Below are 20,840 nucleotides of genomic sequence, written 5' to 3'. Positions count from 1 at the left end.
GAAGATTAAGGGTTGACTTGAATACACCCTATATATACACCTACATGGGGAATAAATATTTAATCATGAGCTCTTCAATCTAGCAGAAAGAGGTATAACATGACCGATGCATGGAAATTGAAGCTACACTAATTCACACTGGAAATTAGGTGTGTGTTGTTGACTAGGGATGTAAATACTGATCAAAACAGTTAACTGGTTAAACAATTAAAATTATATAAGTTTAACAGGTTAACTGTTGACAGGGGTAGAGCAGTCAGAGCGGGGAGAAGGGTTTTTTTCTCACGGTTGCTGCCAGGTCTACTGCTGTGCAGGCGAGGTCTGGTGCCAGTGGGGCTGCGTCTGGAGCTGCTGGGGCTGCAGCGTGGCCAGTCCCAGGAGCCGGGGCCATGGCCAGATGTGGCTGCAACCTGGGCCAGAATTGCTGGGGTTGGGACCAAGGCTGCTGGGGCTATGGCACCGCCAGTGCAAGGAGCCCAGTTCAGGTCTGGAGCCACTGTGGCTGGTATTACTGCAGTGCAGCCACTGCCCTGCGTGGGCGAGGAGCCACTGTGGTGTGACTGAGTCCAGGGCTGCTGTTGCACAGCTGGGATCTGGTGCTGGGATCTGCTGCCGGGGCTGCTGGCATCATGCAGGTGGGGCTGCTGCCATGATCTGGGCCTGTAGAAGTATGGCTGGGGTCCTGCCTGACTACCATGTGGCCCTGCCTGTCACCCTGATCTGCTCCGATTCCTGCTAGTTGGCTCCATGAGACTGGCAATCTGGTTAATCAGTCACCAAATAAGTATTCCAATAAGCCTACTGCTTACTGGATAACCGGTTAACCAGTTAACCTTTTACATACCTATTGTTAACAGTGAGACTAATTAACCATTAACAACATACTAAGGATTGTGGTCGATTCTCTGACACTGACAATTTTAAAATCTAGATTGGATATTGTTCCCAACAATATATTCTAGGAATTATTCTGGGGAAGCTTTATAGTCTGGGGAAGAGGTCAGACTAGATCATCACAACAGTCCCTTCTAGCCTTAGATCTATGAACATTGCTGAAGATATGCTGATTTTACACATGGTTAGTAATACTTTTTATTAGACAATAAGCAGACAGGGGAGTTTAAGAGGGAGTTTGACAGCAGGAGGCCTATGATGGTCAGGAAGACCTGCAACACCTGTGCCAGCACTGCTTCTGTCTCCTCCACCTGCATTTGTAGCCAGACAGACCGCCAGAGCATGGATGCCTCTACCCAGATCCTGATGTGGTTTTGCAGGGACTGTGGCTTGCAATTCCCACTTTTATATCCAGGCTGGGGGGACCACGTGAAAGGTGCCTGCTGGTGGAATCTCTCAGGCAGCAGGTGGGAGAGTTACAGGAGGAGGTGACTAGGTTAAGGAGAGACAGCTGAGGTAGCTGTCCTAGTACACAAGACTGCTGACACACCACTGGTGGAGGAGGAGATGGCTCAGGGTGGACACTGGCAGATAGTTACTTCTGGCAGCAGGCAGTGCTCCATCCCTGCTCCCAATCCTCTCACCATGGTACTAGGAAACTGTTATGCTCTCCTTGATACAGGAGATAAGGAATCACCCCCTACAACAGAGGAGGAGAAGCCTCGTACCCCCAATGCTGGGAGGTCTGCTCCACCACTGCGAAGAGGAAACATAGGGTAGTGGTGGCAGGAGAATCTTCTAAGGGGGACAGTGGCACCCATCTGTCGCCCTGACGTGTCATCTCGGGAGGTATGCTGCCTGCTGGTGGCCCATATCCAAGACATTATGGAGGCATTATCAAGGATTATCTGGCTCTCTGACTGCTACCCCACCCTACTCATCCATGTGGGCACTAATGATACTGCAAGGTGTGACACCGAGCAGACCAAGAGTGACCACAGGGCTCTGGGAGTATGGGTGAAGGAGTTTGGAGCACAGGTGGTATTCTCTTCAATCCTTCCTGTCAAAGGTAGGGGCCCAGGCAGAGATGGGTGCATCCTGGAGGTGAATGCTTGGCTGTGAAGATGGTGTCGCCAGAAGGGCTTTGGCTTCCTCAACCACAGGATGCTATTCCAGGAAGGACTGCTAAGCAGGGATGGTGTTCATTTTCAAAGAAGGGGAAGACCGTATTTGGATACAGACTGGCTAACCTAGTGGGGAGGGCTTTAAACTAGGTTTGATGGGGACAGGTTACCAAAGCCCATGGGTAAGTGAAGAACATGGAGACTTGGGAGATGGGTTGGAAATGGGAGGGAGTGTGGGCTATAATAGCAGAGAGACAGGAGGGACAAGGCAGAACTGGGAGGCAAGATCAAATCAGTATCCTAGATGCCTATATACAAATGCAAGAAGTATGGGTAATAAGTAGGAAGAACTGGAAGTTCTAATAAATAAATACAACTATGACATTGTTGGCATCACAGAGACTTGGTGGGATAATACACATGATTGGAATATTGGTATAGAAGGGTAGAGCTTACTCAGGAACGACAGGTGGGGAAAAAAGGGAGGAGGTGTTGCCTTATATATTAAAAATGTACACACTTGGACTGAGGTGGAGATGGACATAGGAGATGGACGTATTGAGAGTCTCTAGCTTAGGCTAAAAAACAATGGTGACGTCATTCTAGGGGTCTACAACAGGCCACCTACCCAGGCAGGAAGAGGTGGACGAGGCTTTTTTTAAACAACTAACAAAATCATCCACAGCGCAGGATTTGGTAATGATGGGGGACTTCAACTATTCAAACATATGTTGGTAAATTAACACAGAGGGACACAGACTATCCAGTAAGTTCTTGGACTGCACTGAAGACAGCTTTTTATTTTGGAAGGCTGAAAAAGCTACTACGGGGGAAGCTGTTCTAGATTTGATTTTAACAAATAGGGTTGAGAATTTGAAAGTGTAAGGCAGCTTGGGTAAAAGTGATCATAGAGTTCATGATTCTAAGGTATGGTAGTAGGGAGAACGGCAAATTAGAGACCATGGATTTCAGGAAGGCAGATTTTGGTAAGCTCAGAGAGCTGGTAGGTAAGGTCCCACAGGAAAAACAACTGAAGAGAGTTGGCAGTTTTTCAAAGAAACATTATTAAGGGCCCAAAAGCAAGCTATTCCGCTGCATAAGAAAGATGGAAAATATGGCAAAAGACCACCTTGGCTTAACCAGGAGATATTGCATGATCTAAAAATAAATAAGGAGTCATAAAAAATGGAAACTAGGACAAATTACAAAGGATGAATATAGGCAAACAATACAGGAATGCAGGGGCAAGATTAGAAAGGCAAAGGCACAAAATGAGCTCAAACTAGCTACCAGCATAAAGGGAAACAAGAAGACATTCTATAAATATATTGGAAGCAAGAGGAAGACCAAGGACAGGGTAGGCCCACTGCTCAGTGAGAAGGGAGAAACAGTATCAGGAAACTTGAAAATGGCAGAGATGCTTAATGACTTCTTTGTTTCAGTCTTCACCAAGAAGTTTGATAATGAAGGGATGCCTAACACAATGAATGCTAGTAGAAATGAGGTAGATATAGAAGTTAAAATTTAAAAAACCCAAGTTAAAAATTACTTAGAAAAGTTAGACATCTGAAACTCACCAGGGCCTGATGAAATGCATCCTAGAATACTCAAGGAGCTGTTAGAAGAGGTATCTGAGGCTTTAGCTATCATCTTTGGAAAATCATGGAAGACAGGAGAGATTCCAGAAGACTGGAAAAGGGCAAATATAGCGCCCATCTGTAAGAATAACCCTGGAAACTACAGACCAGTCAGTTTAACTTCTGTGCCAGGAAAAATAATGGAGCAAGTAATTAAGGAAATCATCTGCAAACACTTGGAAGATAATAAGGTGACAGGGAACAGCCATCATGGATTTATAAAGAACAAATCATGTCAAACCAATCTGACAGCTTTCTTTGATAGGATAACAAGTCTTGTGGATAAGGGAGACACGGTGGACGTGGTATACCTAGACTTTAGTAAGGCATTTTATATGGTCTTGCATGATACTCTTATCAATAAACTAGGCAAATAGAACTTATATGGGGCTACTATAAGGTGGGTACATAACTGGCTGGATAACTGCACTCAGAGAGTAGTTATTAATGGTTCACAATCCTGCTGGAAAGTTATAACAAGTGGGGTTTCATAGGGGTCTGTTTTGGGACTGGCTCTGTTCAATATCTTCATCAATGATTTAGATATCGGCACAGAGAGTACGCTTATTAAGTTTGCAGATGATAAGCTGGGAGGGGTTGCAACTGCTTTGGAAGATAGGGTCATAATTCAAAATTATTTGGACAAATTGGAGAAATGGTCTGAGGTAAACAGGATGAAGTTTAATAAGGACAAATGCAAAGTGCTCCACTTAGGAAGGAACAATCAGTGTCACATACAGAATGGGAAGCGACTGTCTAAAAGGAGTACATAAAGGGATGTAGTGGTTATATTGGACCACAAGCTAAATATGAGTCAACGGTGTGACGCTGCTGCAAAAAAAGCAAACAATTCTAGGATGCATTAACGGGTGTATTGTGAGCAAGACACAAGAAGTCATTCTTCCGTTCTACTCTGAGTTGGTTAGGCCTCAGTTGGAGTATTGTGTCCAGTTCTGGACATTACATTTCAAGAAAGATGTGGAGAAACTGGAGAAGGTCCAGAGAAGAGCAACAAGAATGATTAAAGGTCTAGAGAACATGAGCTATGAAGGAAGACTGAAAGAATTGGGCTTGTTTAGTTTGGAAAAGAGAAGATTGAGAGGGGACATGATAGTGGTTTTCAGGTATCTAAAAGGTGTCACAAAGAGGAGGGAGAAAAATTGTTCTTTCTGACCTCTGAGGATAGAACAAGAAGCAATGGGCTCAAACTGCAGCAATGGAGGTTTAGGTTGGACATCAGGAAAAAGTTCATAACTGTCAGGATGGTTAAACACTGGAATAAATTGCCTAGGGAGGTTGTGGAATCCCCATCTCTGGAGATATTTAAGAGTAGGTTAGATAAATGTCTATCAGGGATGGTCTAGACAGTACTGGGTCCTGCCATGAGGACAGGGGACTGGACTCGATGACCTCACGAGATCCCTTCTAATCCTAGTATTCTTTGACAATCTTTCTATTAAGCCATCACCATTCTTGTCTCTCTGTCACGGGATTTTTGCTTGCCTCTCCTGTGCACATGCCAATGTGGCTGCCCCCGCCAGCTCCTGCAGGCATGCTCTGAGCATGCTCTGCCACCTGGCTCCTGCTGTGGTCAACGCGGGAGGCCGCCCCCATCCCCAGATCTGACTCGAGCTGGCTTCGTGTTGGCAGCACCGGCTCCCTGCCCCCCCAGCAGGCTGCCGACTGGCTCCCGGCCCCTCCCCCCCAGCAGGCCACCCCCGCCAGCTTCTGTAGGTGGCCTGCCTGCCTCTGTGCTGCGCTGCTCCCGGCTCTCCCCAGGCTGCCCCTGCCAGCTCCAGATCCCAACCCCCCAGCAGCCTTCTGACCGGCTCCTGGACCACTCAGCAGCTCACTGACCAGCTCCTGCCCCCCGTCGGAAGGCTGCACCCCCTGGCAGGTTCGCCAACTGGGCAGGCTGGCTCCCGGTCCCTCTGGCAGCCCACCCCCACCTGCTCTGGCTCCCAGTCCCCCCAGCAGCCCACTGACTGGCTCCTGACCCCCCTCAGCAACCCGCCCCCACCAGCTCCTGTACCCAGCCCGCCTGCCTGTGTGCCATGCCTGTGTGCCCGGCCACCTCTGCCAGCTCAGGCTCCCAGCTCCCACCCCTAGCAGCCCGCCAAGCAGCTCCCGCCCCTCCTTGAGAGGCCGCATCCTGGCCCCCCCCCCCCCCGGCAGGTCACCCCCGCCAGCGCTGGCTCCCAGCCCCCCTGCTGACTGGACCCCAGCCCACTCCCCTCGCCAGGCCACATCCTGGCCCCCTTAGCAGGTCGCTGACATGCAGGCTTCCCCTGCCAGCTCCAGCTCACATTGGCAGGCCACCCCCCCGCCTAAGACCAAAAATAAAAATATATATATATTTTTTAAAAAAGACAATCTTTCTAACAGAGCTTCAAAAGACTGAAAATATAGTTTTCAGCTACCAATATAGGAGAAAGATTGGATGGCTAAGTACTATTCAAGGTAGTTGCAATCTGTTAGCCACCCAATCTTTCTCCTAGATTGTTAGCTGAAAACTTTGTTTTCAGTCTTTTCGTATGCTTTTAGAAAGATTGTCTTTTAATTATTATTTAATTTTTTTATTATGCACGATATAAATAATGTGTACAATACATGCCTAAATGTATGTATTTAATCAGTGATTGCATTTACATCAGATATATTTGTACTAGTTACACATTTGTCCATATACATGTACACAAATTCAGTCTGCCTGTGCAGACATAATAACTGTGCACATAATTAGGCAGCAATTTGAAAAACAAACAGATGTAAGTACTAAAGGCAAAACAAATTTATTACTTGAGTTAAAAAACTCTATTCCATGCAAAAAAAATATTATTGACTAAAAGTAAGTTCTAACCAACTGCATCAGCAAGGACAGTAGTTTGAGTGAAACTGTTAATGTGGAATTTGTGGAAGAAGTCAGTTGTCTCATGGAGGAAGCTGCACCTTCGTGTGATGAATGGTTTTAGCATGGTTTTTATAAATCTGGATATTTCTTTAGTAAGCATGCCAGGGCCAGAAGAGATGGATTTGCTTGGGATCCCATGTTTGTTTCTTGGGAAAAACACAGAAGGTCCCCTGAGGTGTGTTCATTGGGGGTGAGGTTGTAGAGTTTCTCTTGGAATTGTTTGGGGAAGGATTTTATGACATCCTTAAATTCCTGGGTAAATTATGGTATGGAGAGGAGGTGGAGTCAGACAGTTGCTGGTTGGCCTTATTCAGGAACCTATCACAATTGAAGTCTACAATGGTGACCCTTTGATCCGAAGGTTTAATCACTCTCTGTTAGTTGAGTTTCAGAAACTATACAGATGTCCTCTCAGCAGTGGACAGACTGTGGTGAATGTGGTGTTTGTTAAGGATTTCCTCGCCATTTTTTCCCCTAAAGCAGGGGTGGGGAACCTCAGGCCCGGGGGGCGGATGCAGCCTCCGGCTTACCTGGATCTGGCCCCTGAGGCTCAGCATTGGGGAGCCTGCCCTGTTGCTCCAATCCTCCGTCACACACCCACAGGGCTGAAGCATACAAAATCTATTAGCCTGGGCCCCCCTAGACTCTGGTGTGCAAGAGGAATGTGGGGAGTGTCTTTCTCCTCTCAGTCAGGGGCTTCTTACTTTACTCCTCACTTGTGTGAGGCCCTCGACTGATTTTTCTGTGGGTCAGCAGCCCCAGACCCAAAAAAGGTTCCCCACTCTGCCCTAAAGGATCAAGAGCGTGATAGTCTACTATGGGATTTCTTTTCCTTAAGAGTGTCAGTGGGGTATGGTAATTGTGGCATCTTCATTGTTGTGAAAGAATTCTTTAAGACTGAGTCAACAAAAGAATTCACCGTGAATGGTCCCTTGAAATAAGTGTTCACTACTTATGCTAAGCAATGTGTTCCACTCTGTATTTACTGTGGCACTCTGCATACATTACCAAGATCTAAAGAGGGGCTCTGTATAAAAACCTGCCTCTCACCAACAGAAGTTGATTCAACCATCCTGACTCTCCGAGAAATTCGCTGTCAGTTACTTGGGCTTGTCTAAATATGGAATTGTCCTACTGAGTCAATGTGTGGATACTCTTATTTCAGAAAAAAAGTACACGTTTCTGTATCTCTTAAGCCAATGGGTTAAAATTAGTTAAAACTTCATTCTAATGTCTATAGTATTCTAATCTGGCTCCAAGGGTTAACAATAACCAGAACAAAGCATAATAAAGCATATTCTTACCGAAGACAAGATTCGGATTTTGCAGGTCACTGGTTTGCAAATTCCTTTAACCAAGGTACTCAGAATCTAAAGAAAGGAAGGGATAAATACTATACATAAGCTACATGAGTAAATCTTGTTTTTGAACCTGTAAAGACATTTAAATACTTCTGTAAAGAAAAATATATAAAAACCCATATCTATAATATTACTTTTTAAAATGCATGTATTTATGTTTACATGCCACTGGAACATACATTGTATATACTTAAATATAAACGTAGGTTGGATAAATTATTTATAATCAAATCAGTTTTTATTTTATTTTCTCTTCTGATTTCACTGGGTCTCTAGACACCATTTTCTACAGTAATATCTTGCTAATCGGCTTTAAGATTTGCTGGAGTGACATTGCTAATGTACATTTCGAAAACAAGCCTGTGGATTTTTCACTGCTATTGGAGTTTCTGTAAAAACTGAATCAATATAAGCTCAATAATTATTTGAGTAGTTCTTAGAGTCCATATTAATAATTCAGACAAAAAGTGCTAAGGGTTAACACAGAATTATGTTTATGCAAATATTGAACTTTCTTGTGCTCAAATTATTATTAGATAGCAAAATCATTAACACACAAACTATTACCAGCCAAGAGCAAAGTCAGTCTCCAAAGCCTGCTGAAGGAATCTGACACTGCTAAAAGAATATAAGTAGAGCATGAAAGATTTGGCTCTACAAATGGAATTCATAGGGAAATTCATACTCAGAATTAAATTTTTAAGATATTACATTTGTTAATATTACTGCAAAATTGAATTGTTCAAGTATTGGATATAAAAACAAAAATTAGTTAATACAATTTGAAAAATTACAAATATGAATTGAATTAAGTCCTTTAAATATTTTTGTTAAGAATTATTTTATCTGACAAATCATTAGGGAGCAGTTGAACTGGTCATGAGAACATAAGCCCAAGCAACTTTTGCAAACTAAACATAAAAACTTGAGTTTTGTTATTGGAAATAGTTCAACTACATCCTCAATCACCTAATAAATACAATAATATTTAGGTAAAATGAATATTCAGAATATGCACAACTGTTGAGAAAACAATTTCTCTAAAATGATAATCACCTTACAACAGAGACATAGACTTAGGATAAAAACTGATAAACACTGATAACGCTAAGTAAAGATTAATAGTTGAGAATCCTATTTTCAGTCTTCTACTTACAAAATAAGCTATGTTCAACTGTAGTAATAAAATGCTAGCAGTCTTCATGAAAATCTCTACAATAAGCAGAAAGTATGCATGCAAGATAAAAAAGCTCTCTTTCAACCCCCATGAGGCTAAAATACTCTATTTTTTAAATAAAATTTCTAGCTTGACATTTAGATTGTATCTATATTTCTTCTTTTTAAAGCAAACATACTTAGTTGCATTTTCAAATCATAGTTCCTTAAGTCACATGTAAAAAATAGAGCACTGTTTTTTACCCTTTCTAGCAGCATTTAATATGCTACATCAACAGGTAGTGAGACTCTATAAATAATGCTATATGGTTTCTCTGTGACAGCTTCTACAATGTCAATGGCAACTGATGTAGCATACATGTTTAAGATTAAGGCACCTGAAAGGAAGGAGGTGGATTGTATAATTACAGAAATGCAGGCCTCGAAGCAACCTCAAGAATCATCAAGTCCAACCTCCTGCACTAAGGCAGGACCAATTAAACCTAGGCAGATGTTTGTCCAAGTTTTCTTAAAAACTCCAATGATGAGAATTCCACAACCTTCTTTGGAAGCCTATTTTAGTGCTTAAATATTTGTATAGTTTGGAAGTTTTTCCTAATATCTAACCTAAATCTCTCAATAGTCCTTGTTTATAACAGTCCCTCACTCATTTGAAGATTTATCAGGCCCCTCCCTTAATCTTCTTTTTCTCAAGACTAAACGTGCAATCCTTTTTTCACGTGTCAAGTTTTGTAAACCTTTTATCATTTCTGCTGGTCTCCTCTGGACAATACAAAGTGAGAAATGGACATAGTATTCAAGCTGAGGCCTCACCAATGATGAGTATAGCAAGACAATTACCATTCAAGTCTTACATGATTAGGGTGACCATATTCCCATGCCAACACCCTCTTGACCCCATTACTCCTCAGCCAACACCACCCCTGCACTCCCCAGAGCGAGGCTGCTCCCCTAGGGAGCATGGTCGTTACTGCGCTCCCTACTCCTTCGTGCCTCCTCCCTCCCAAGTGCGTTTTCCCCCCCTCCACGGGTAGGATAAGCTTCCTCTTATCCTCATTTAAAACAGGGTCAGGATTTAGTTTTGCCAGGAAAATGGAGGCTCTACAGCTGGAGCCTTGCCACCCTCACCACCAAAGGCATGTGTCTTGTGTGAGAAATATGCCTTGTGCACATCAAACATCAACAAAATTCTGTCTAGCGCTGTGCGCAAAGAAGGGAATCATGGGCTGCCATTCTCTAGCAATTTAAAATGCTCAAGCTAAAGAAATCAGCCCCTCAGCTCCTGTTTTCAGCCCTGCAGGGGTTGCCAGGGTTTGCGGCTTCAGCCCTCAGGAGAGAGGGGTGCTGGGAACTGGAGCTTCAGCTGGGAGGGAGGGGGCACTGAGGATCAGGGCTTCAGCCTGACAGCACTGGGAATTCAGTGTGGGAAGAGCCACCGGGGATCAAGATTTTGCCCCACTGCAGGTGCCAGAGATTATGGTTTCAGTCCTGCACCCTGACAGGGCTGGCAGACCACCGCCCCAACCCTGCTTTATGGTGCACATAGGGAGGGGTGACACACATACCACTCACTCACTCTCACACCCTTATCCCTCTATCACACACAGTCTGCCTAGGTGGATTCCCGTCTTCCTGCCTCTGAACCCTGTCTGAGAACGCCACCTGCTGGCCACTGCCTGCTGCATTCTCCTTCCAGCAGCAAACAGGAGGCAGCTGCAGCTGTGCTGACCATGACTGACCAGCAGGAAGAACACTAGAGCTGAAAAAACAGGGCTTCCCACTGGTGCTCTCAAGGAGAGGCACAGCATGGATCTGGCAGGGCTTTCCCCAACCCCCGGAATGGGGCTGAAGGCCAGGTGTAGGGGTTTGGGGCCACTTACCTGGGCCGGAGGCAGGCAAGATAGTGAGTCCCATCCCCACCTGTCCACAAGCTTGGTGTTGTGGCTCCCCCCTTCCCCAGTGGTCACTCTTCGGTATAGCTGTCCTCTGCACTCACTGTCCCCACTTAGTCGCCTCCTGTTCCATGTTATGGAAACAAATTCCAGGCACATTCCATTTTCCTGGCACAACCAAACCCTGACTTTGCTTTACGTTAGGACAAGAGGAAGCTGCATACTACATGTAGTGATCCTAGCTCTTGCCGTTTAGGAGTTCTTGAACAAAAAGACTTGCAGACGGATGGATGCACAAGTCTCTAAAATAAATATATAAGCACCATATTTTCCTGGGCACATTAAACCAACAAACAGGATACTTACACACTCAATTTTGTCAGGATCAGACAGCAATGCTGCTCCCATACCTCCCTGGGGAAACACATGACAAAATACATTACAGACTTCACACATTAAAAAAATCAACACACTCTTCATTTCATAAAAAGTATTTTACACAACTGCAAACTACAACAAAACTAAACCCTCCCATACAAGCAAAAATGCTTACCTGCAGTTTTAATTACTACAGTATTCAGTAATTAAAAGTTAGGGCACAACGTTATTTGCATATCATTTACTGGCTTGGCTACAAAAGGATTTTAATTAAAAAGAGAATCCAAATATGAAATATATTTGGTGAAAGAGTACAGCTGTACTTATTTGGTGAAATATGAAAACATTATTGATAAAATTACGTCATCAAATGAAGCAGCACCAACTTAGGGAACCGAACACCGAGAAGGTTTTTTGTTGTTTTTGTTTTCTATTTCTTTAAGGAACAGACAGAAATTCCAAAATCGGTACCATTTACTATGATTGTTTTGTTTCTTCCTAGTGGGATGATAAATTCCATGCATATGTTGTTCCTAGCACCATTCAATCGATTGATCAGCCCTATGCAAATAGTCCCAATACTGTCTTCTATACCATGTACCTACACAAGAGTGAGTGATAACACAAAACTACTATTTTAAAAATACAAACTTCGCCTCCTCAAATGTGAATGTTCTTCCCCAATCACCCTGTCTACATACACGCAGTCATCCACTTGTCTAACTATAAGTATTAACATTAGATAGGTTTGGAAATTTCTGGATGGCATACTTTTCTGTCAGAAAAAATCAATTCATTGAAATTAAAACATGTTGCTTGTGGCAAAACATCCACCAGAAGCCAGGCAGGTTTCCAGTTCTTTTCCCGCTGTTTTTTCTGTCCATTGCAACAAGCTATCGGGGTGCATGCCAAATGTTTTTCTCTTTCTTTGCATCTCCTGAAGATGATTTTTTTTCAGTCTTTCCTTCCTTTCATCATGATTAGAAATATGTGCAAGTTTGAGAGGGGAAAAATTAATTCTAGTTAAGTTCCAGTTAAGATACAAAGAAAATATTGAGTAAAAGAAAATAGCATTGAAGAGATTGTAATGCCATTATGTAACTCAACGATGCACCACGATCCAAAATATTGCACCCAGAAAATATCACCTTATTTCAAAAACACAGCAGGAATTGGCAGGCGTGAGGATGACATAAAGGCTAGAGACTGGTAATGAAAACAGACACATAGAAAAAAAGTAGAACTGTTTAGTTTAGGGAGAAGAGGAACAAAAGAAAGCATGATACATGCACACAAAATAATATATGGTAAAGAGAGGTTCTTTTCTACCTTCTCATTATACAAGAACAAAGGGGGAGTCAAAGAAACTGAAATGCAATAACTTTAAAAGTAATAAAAACAAGTATTTGTTCACAAAAGACACAATTTTCCAGTGGACCTCTGTCACAGGTTTGCCAAGGTTTGCCATGAGCATTTAAACAAAAGGATTAGACATTTATGTAGATGAGACTACAGCAGATAAAACACTTTTTAAAGGGATATAAACTCTCATGCTTCAATAAGCAATTGAAAGGTGTTAAGAAGAAACTTTCCCTTGGGAACTGATTACTCTATAGTTTTCCACTATAAGTTTTCTTGTGTCATCATCTGAATCACATGATACCGACCACTGTCAGACCTTAAGCTAACTCAAGAATTGAAGTTAATATGACTTATTGCAAAGCAACTTTGATATTCTTATGTTCCTTAAGTAACCAATGTCCACAAGGAACACAATTTTCTTGATGGGAAAAAGCACTATTCGTCATTAATATCCTAGAAGGCACTATGTTTTTTTGGTTCATCTACTACAAAACAGACCTAATGCATAACTCCACCTTTCTTCCATCTCATTATGGTCATGTGGCCTAAAAATAAACACCTTTCCTTTCCAAACAGTTTCACATAAAGAAATGTTCCATTACTGGAAAACAGCAGCCCTTTCAGATTGTATCCAGGCTGTGCAATTTCAAGGTAATGTACACAACAGGGACATGTCTGGCAATGAGAGCCTTGGCATTTTTATTACTCCCCACTTAACTGACAGGCTACGTCTCCATTGGCATCCCTTTCCGGAAAAGGGATGCTAATGAGACAAGTCGGAATTGCAAATCCGCGGGGGATTTAAATATCCCCCGCGGCATTTGCATTTACATGGCTGCCGCTTTTTTCCGGCTTGGGGATAAGCCGGAGAAAAGCGCCAGCCTAGACGCGATTCTCTGGAAAATAAGCCCTTTTCCGGAGGATTTCTTATTCCTACTTTCAAGTATAAGAATAAGAAATCCTCCGGAAAAGGGCTTATTTTCCGGACAATCGCGTCTAGGCTGGCGCTTTTCTCCGGCTTATCCCCAAGCCGGAAAAAAGCGGCAGCCATGTAAATGCAAATGCCGCGGGGGATATTTAAATCCCCCGCGGATTTGCAATTCCGAAGTGTCTAATCTGCATCTCTTTTACGGAAAAGGGGTGCAGTGTAGACACAGCCACTATGTTTTCATACAAGCTAGTTAGTATACAACATGGTCTGATTTCAAACAGATAAGCTCAATAACACACTAGCTATAATAATATATCACAAAATCTGTATATTTACCTAATGCTAAAAAAATATTTCATTGTAAAAATAATTACTGTATGAGCTACTTTGGTCCACCTGCTGCATCCATCTGGGCTGGAGCAGCCCCCCTGCTTCCTGGACCCCGTTTAAGTGGTTAACTGGTTAAACATAGTGTTTAAACAGTTAACTGATTGAACAGGATTTTGTATCCCAAGTTAAACAACATTAAATATCCACACCAGTCTAAAGTAAAACAGGAGAGCAGACTTGCAAAATACTCAGTTAAGAATATGCTTATGCATTTTGCTGGAAATATGGAATAATTTTGAAGAATATGCTTATTCATTTTGTGGATCACAAGATTTTTATATATTTGAGTCTTTTGGACTTTTTTGTTAAATTGGTTTAAAATTTCACCTTTAGTTGAAAGAGTGAAATCTGTGTATACTACAAGAAATCCAACCCCAGAATTGCACAACAATCTTCCTCTTCCAACATACAATCACCCAAAACACATATGAAAATTATGTCAAACCTAAATATGTTCTGAGCAAAATTAAATTATCCTGCTAACAGGGTGGATACAAATCAATTAAAAAATAAAATTGTTTTTATTTAAATCAGATTTTTTGATAAAATGTTTTTTGAGGCGGGGCTAGTGCTGGGATGCTCTAATAGGTAGGTGGGGGCTGACACTGAGGGGCAATGTGACATCTAGGATGAGGAGCTGGCACTGGAGGGCTTTGAGGGTGGGGCAATGATATGCTGGTAATGCTCATACTAATGCACCCCAATATGTCGTTAGCCTTCTTGGCTACAAGGGCACACGGTTGACTCATATCCAGCTTCTCATTCGCTGTATTCCCCAAGGCTTTTTCTGATAAATTGCTGCTTAGCCAGACTGTCCCCAGCCTGCAGCATTGCTTGGGATTCTTCTGTTCTTGCTGAACCTCATCAGTTTTCCTTTAGCCCAATCCTCCAAATGGTCTAGACCAGGGGCGGGGAATCTTTCTTGTGTCAGGGGCAGCTCACCCACAGAAAAAAATCAGTCCGGAGCCACACAAACCCAAAGCTTCACTGATGTGGCCCTCAAGTGGGAAGCAGACACTCCCTACATGCCTGTCACACACAAGTGCCTAGGATGGACCTAGACTAGTAGATTTTGTGGGCCCTCCTATTCTCTGGGGCTGGGTGGGTTGATGGGGCTGGAAGGATGCAAGAGTGGAGTTTTGGGATGCAGAGTCCAGGCTGAAAGGTGGGTGCAGGAGCAGGCTGCAGGTGAGAGGTCTGCTCAGGAGATAGGGTGCAGGAGTGAAGGGGGGTTGTGTGTCTGGACAGGTTGGAGGGCTCAGAGCTAGAGTGCCAACACTAGCTCCCTGATGCAAGGGGGGAAGCCCCAAGCCTTGAGGGCTAGATGAAGACAAGCAGGGGGCTACATCCATGCTCCAGGCCTTAGGATCTCCATCCCAGGTCAAGGTCAATTCAAAGGAAGTTGAAATACCAAACTAAATTTCTTTAGCCAATGAAGATAACCAGAATACTGAGATTCTGGGTTTTATAACCCTTCATTGGAGAAGTTGGGGTTGGACTTAATGATATCCTGACCTCTCTTCCAATCCTCTGATTCTAAGTGTAATGTAGTCATTTACATAAGCACATCGATCCCCCATTCCAAGAAGGATTACATCTGCTTAGAGCAAAGACTCCATGCTTTTCTGTTCCTGCAACAAGCTAATTAGTCCTGTCAGTAGGTTGGTCGGATTAACAACCAGCATGTACAGCCTTCCAAAGACACTGCAATCCTTAACATGAAAAGTTATTTAAGATGGAGAGGACCTTCCAATCATGAAGTCATGCTAAAGAGCATACCAGCAGCCTTTCAGTAAGCCTAAGTGAGTGAGCAATAAAATTCACTTTTGTTTGGTGATAACAGGAACAGGGGGAGTGACTGGATTGCAGTAGAAAAGCCAGCAAAGCGTGAAAGAAGCATGCTTAGCATGGCCCTAGGAGGACACCAACAAAGATTCTTGTAGAGCAGAATAGTGGCTGGAAAAAGACTTGAAATTCTGTTCAAGGAAACTGCCTTCTCTTTCTTCCTACTGTGTTCAGGATAGGGATGTAAAACCCTGGTTAATCAATTAACCAGTTAAAACTTAGGTTTAACCAGTTAACTGATTAAGCAGGATCCCGCTTCTCCCTCCCACCCCCACATGGAGGAGGGGGCAGTTTCTGCTCCCAGCTCCTTCTCTCCCCCACACAGAGTGTCCAGTGCCTGACCCCTATGCGACTGAAGCAGCCCTCTGCCCACGGTGGGCCATGGGTGAGGGGCTGCTTGTGAGTATCGGTTAACCGGTACCCAGTAAGTATCACTTGCTAAGGTGCTTATTAGGCAACTGGTTACCCATTCACATCCCTAATTCAGGGAAATATGACTGCATGCACATTTTTTGTAAATAAGCAGGATAGCACCTAGGAAACACCTGAATTTCATCAAATTCTCCTGCTAATTTAAATAGTCTGCAAGACCCCAAATATTCGCTAACAAATCAGAGAAAAAGGGGCGTAGGGAGGCAGTTTGGCCTCCATTTGACCTGGAAGGAGAAAGGCTCCCTAAAACGTCTTTGTGGACAGGGTCAGAGTCCCCCAGCCCCACTCAAAGGAAGCAGGAAGGCGGGGCTGAGAGTATAAGACTACGAGCTCAGAGCCACAGAGCACTGCAGACACTCTGCCCCAGCTCTCCCCAGAGGAAGGCCCCGTCCTGGAAGGGAGTACTGGCCTGGGCTTCCTGGGCTGCTGCCAGGCCCAGACGACTGGGTTGGGCCACCGTGGGCCCAGAAGAATGGCCAGTGCTGACACAGTTGTCGCCAAGCCCCAAAGATTGGCCTGGATGGCCAGGGCTCCTGCTGGGCCCAGGAGATTGGGCTGTGACACCTGCACTGCTGCTTGACCTCCACAGCCCATGGAAGCTCTGCCAGCACCATTGTCTCTGGCAGACACAGAGGAGCAGAGACTGAGAGCCAGGTAGGCCCCAGGGGAACCAGGAAGCAGTCCAGGGATAGCCGACACTGGGTCGGCTGAGGAAATGGAGGTCAACTGGGCAGTGTGTGGAGGTCAGGATCTCCTCTGACCCAGTGGCAGCCCACGCTGCCACTGTTAGGGCCCTGGGCTGAGACGCAGAGGAGCAGGTGGGCCTGTGTCCCCCCTTGCTACTCCTCACCTTGGATGGCAGGTTGCCCCTGTCAGGGTAAAAACCCCTCCACCAGCGAGGAGACCAGACCACCGCTCAGCATGCAGATAGGCCTAAGCTTTGAACTGTTTAATTGTGTTCTTGTTGCCCCACCCAGACCTTAGTTGGATCTTAACTATTTGCTCAGCCTGCCAGCAGGGCTTAGCCCTTAACTGTTTGCTTGTTGCCCACCCTGATCAGGGCTGGGGCACTGAAGTACAGTATGGACCAAAGAGAGCCTGTGAACTGCTGCTCAGCCAAACCATTGGCCTGAGCCCCAGGACCCTTGACTGCTTTGCCTTGCACTAGGGCAGGACACATGAGCTATTATCTGGCCAGGCCATAGGCCAGAGCCCTAGACTGCAGCAGGCCAGCCCTGTAGCCAGGCTTGACAGGCCTCCCAACTGGTTGGGATGCAGAGTAGTGCGGCAGCTTGGCCTCCTTCAGCCCGAGACCAGGATAGGGGGTAACAATAAAATGACTGATGCTTCTAATGGGCTGGACAAATACAGTTAATAATTCACAAATAAGGACAAGAGATCACAGTTGCAGCCAAGAATAAAATGATTAAGTGCAACTATAAATAACTGAACAGTCATAAGATTAAGAACAGGGTAAAACAAATAAAAATGTGCCAAGACCAGAATGTGTGTTGCATCCTGTGTTTCTCAGCAGGAAAAGAGAATATTTAAAGGGATTAAAATCAACCTGCCTTAGTAGAATATTCTTTGGGACAGCCCATGTTGATATCAATTCCAGCTACATCATTCTCTCTGAAAAGAAAAGAACAAAAAACCCTTGCAAATATTCCAGACTAGAAAAGGAAAAAAGCATCTCGCCAAAGAGCCTACTCCATCTCTAAGGAGTTCAGAGACGGATTTGAAGTTTGGCAATTTTTTCCAAACCTCTGAATCTTTCATCTTCTCACTAGTTTATACCCAGCCACTTCAATACTCATCTAAGAATTTAATTTGCCTTTATGAAAGAATTCAAAGACGCTGAGTCTAAGGGAAGTTAGGATGTTCTCCCTACATACTCAAGCCCAGCACTATATTGTTTTATAAACTTTTTCAAAAATAAATGAGAAATCATGAGAAATGTTTCTTAGGTGATCTTATGTGGGTTTAAAAGTTAAATTCTTCACCATCTCAGAAGCAAAACTTCAAATGTTTTTCTTCTATTTAACGTACGTTATCTGGCTGAGCACTAAAAATCACGAAGAATACAAGTAATTGGCCAACAGGGCTTTATCAGCACCCATAGAAAAACATGTTGCGGACAAAGACCTGGCATGCCTATTACCAACTTGCACAGCAGTTACTAACATGAAAACTGATTGCTTGAGCAGCTGCTTCCTTGAAAAAAATAATTACTGTGAATGGGAACAGGAATACAGGCAGTTCATGCTGTTCCCCTGCTGATCTTTCTAGATTGGGAGGGGCAAGGGGAGGAGGAGGGCAAGGGAAGGAGAGGGAGGTGAACCTTTTTGGGGGTTGGGCCACTGACCCCACAGAAAAATCAGTCGGGGGCCACACATGAGAAGCAAAACAAAACAAAATCTTCACTGATGTGGCCCCCGACTGAAAAGCAGAAAGACACGCCACACATTCGCCTCACACACCAGAGCCGACGGGGGCCCAGGCCAGTAGATTTTGTGGGTCCCTCTACACTCTTGGGTGGGACGCTCAGTATGTGTGTGAGGGGTTCAGTATGTGGGAGAAGGCTGCCAGGAAGTGGGCTTAGAGTGTGAGATCTGGGTGGGAGGAAGGGTGCAGAACTGGGCAGGGAAAGCTGAGTGGGTCGTAGGGTGCAGGAGTAGGGTGGGGTGTGCAGGAGCACAGTGCGGGTGCAGCTCCCTGGGGACATACATGGCTCCCGCTGCTCCCAGGCAACGCCCCTTGCTGTTTCTATTGGTCGTGATTATGGCCAAAAGGAATGATGGGGGAAAAGTCTCCAGGTGCTTTGCTGTGCTACCATTCCCCAGCTGGGGGTGGGGGAGCAGCAGCAAGTGGTGCTCCTTCCTCCCCTGCCAGGCACAGCCCATGGATCAGATCTGGCCCCCGCAGCGGGGAGACAGCACTGGCACTCCAGCCTATGGGGAAAGTTGCAGGTAGCCACGGAGCTGGAGCACCAGCATGGCCCTAGCCCATGGATCAGATCTGGCCCCCGCAGCGGGGAGACAGCACTGGCACTCCAGCCTATGGGGAAAGTTGCAGGTAGCCACGGAGCTGGAGCACCAGCATGGCCCTGCCCAATGCTGGGGAGAGCCCTGGGCCTTTGGAGCCAGATCCTGGCAAGCAGGGTGCTTGTCCCAGCTCCTGGGCCATAGGTTCTCCATCCTTGTTCTAGATAGTGAACTCTGCTGCAACTTGCTGGGCACCAGGATATGGAACTTTTGTTTACCTTGGTAGCTCTGCTAATCACACAGGGCTCTTATACCTTACTTCTCATCTCTACAAATATTTGTTTCCCCTTTCAAGACTTATAAATATATAACAATAAAGACTAGGGAAAAATACATCCAACTGTATCAGAAGTTTTTAATGCCTGGTTTCAAATGATAGCACTAATTGGATAAAAGCAAAAAGTTAATCTTACAGATTAAATTTACATCTCTGGAAGCCATGGGGAAAAATTATTTTATGATAAGATTTTATGACAACTTACACAAGCTTGGCTACGGCCAAGGCTCTCTCAGCATCTGCTGATCCCTGTTAGGCAAAAAGGATATAATCAATATCTGTTTACTTTATACTGTTTTATAATAAATGTGTTTGTGTAGGTATACACATTTTATACACCATTCAGAATGGATATATGTGAAACCTAACACAGATTCACTAGTAGATAGCAAAATCAGTCAGTTAAAAATTATCTGAAGTCAGCATAATGTGTGAGGTGAAGAATGTACTTAACTTTAAGCTGCATCAGGGCCCACTACGTAACACAAATATCCTGCATTTTTAAAAGTCTAGATTGAATTTTTGTTTTAATGTAATAAAACATTATATTTGTAATAAATACTGTTCCTTTTTCTTATAAATATCCAAGTCTTGGCTGAACTACCATGACACAGGCATGCCTTAACTGAGAACAGTGTGACTGCAGTCCTGTAATCCTTCCCCACTGACTCTTACTTGAGCTATCAAAAAACTTATTTGGGGCAGAACAGTGTCCTTCTTTCTTCTGTGAAGTGTATGGCATTATGAAACATTAAACATCACTTACATATACATATGAGCCAGTTAACAAAATGAGTGAAGAAGGAAAACAAAGAATGCAGATTAAAAAGAGCTAATCATTACTAAAACTTTCTACTAAACACAAATGTCATAGCTATGTGTTCTGTTCAATTATATTACAAACAATGGTAGAATACATATTTCATTGTAATTGAGTTTTGATACTAGTATGTTTGAACACATGGCTAAGATAACATGCTCTACAACAGCGGTTCTCAAACTTTTTGGGCTCCAGAGCCCTTTACATGCGTAAAAATTTATTCAGAGCTCCAGCGGTCCACTGATTGTATGTGTTGTACCTACCAATGTTTCCAGTTTGTCAACCTCACAGAGCCCCTGGAGATGTCTCATGGAACCCTGGGGCTCCAAGGAGCAGAGTTTAAGAAACACTGCTCTAGAAAGAAGT

General features: G+C 44.1%; 1 protein-coding gene across 6 annotated transcripts in view; it reads right to left on the bottom strand.

Moving 5' to 3' along the window:
* The window catches only part of DUS2 (dihydrouridine synthase 2), a 70,811-nt gene that overhangs the window by 21,144 nt on the left and 28,827 nt on the right, over positions 1–20,840 (bottom strand). For all 6 annotated transcript variants that reach the window (XR_012906752.1, XR_012906751.1, XM_075940319.1 and 3 more), the window contains exons 5-8: positions 19,860–19,903; positions 17,901–17,965; positions 11,362–11,405; positions 7,871–7,936 (exon numbers count right to left, since the gene is read on the bottom strand). Coding sequence is in view for 4 of the 6 variants with exons in the window: in XM_075940319.1 (XP_075796434.1) it covers positions 7,871–7,936; positions 11,362–11,405; positions 17,901–17,965; positions 19,860–19,903 (219 nt within the window). In the remaining 2 variants the exon portion in view is untranslated. The remainder of the gene's footprint in view (positions 1–7,870; positions 7,937–11,361; positions 11,406–17,900; positions 17,966–19,859; positions 19,904–20,840) is intronic.

Source organism: Pelodiscus sinensis, chromosome 12 (assembly GCF_049634645.1).
Source record: "Pelodiscus sinensis isolate JC-2024 chromosome 12, ASM4963464v1, whole genome shotgun sequence".
NCBI classification, from domain to species: domain Eukaryota; kingdom Metazoa; phylum Chordata; order Testudines; family Trionychidae; genus Pelodiscus; species Pelodiscus sinensis.
Note: the sequence above shows the minus strand (reverse complement) of the source record. Positions and strands in the feature narration are given on the sequence as shown.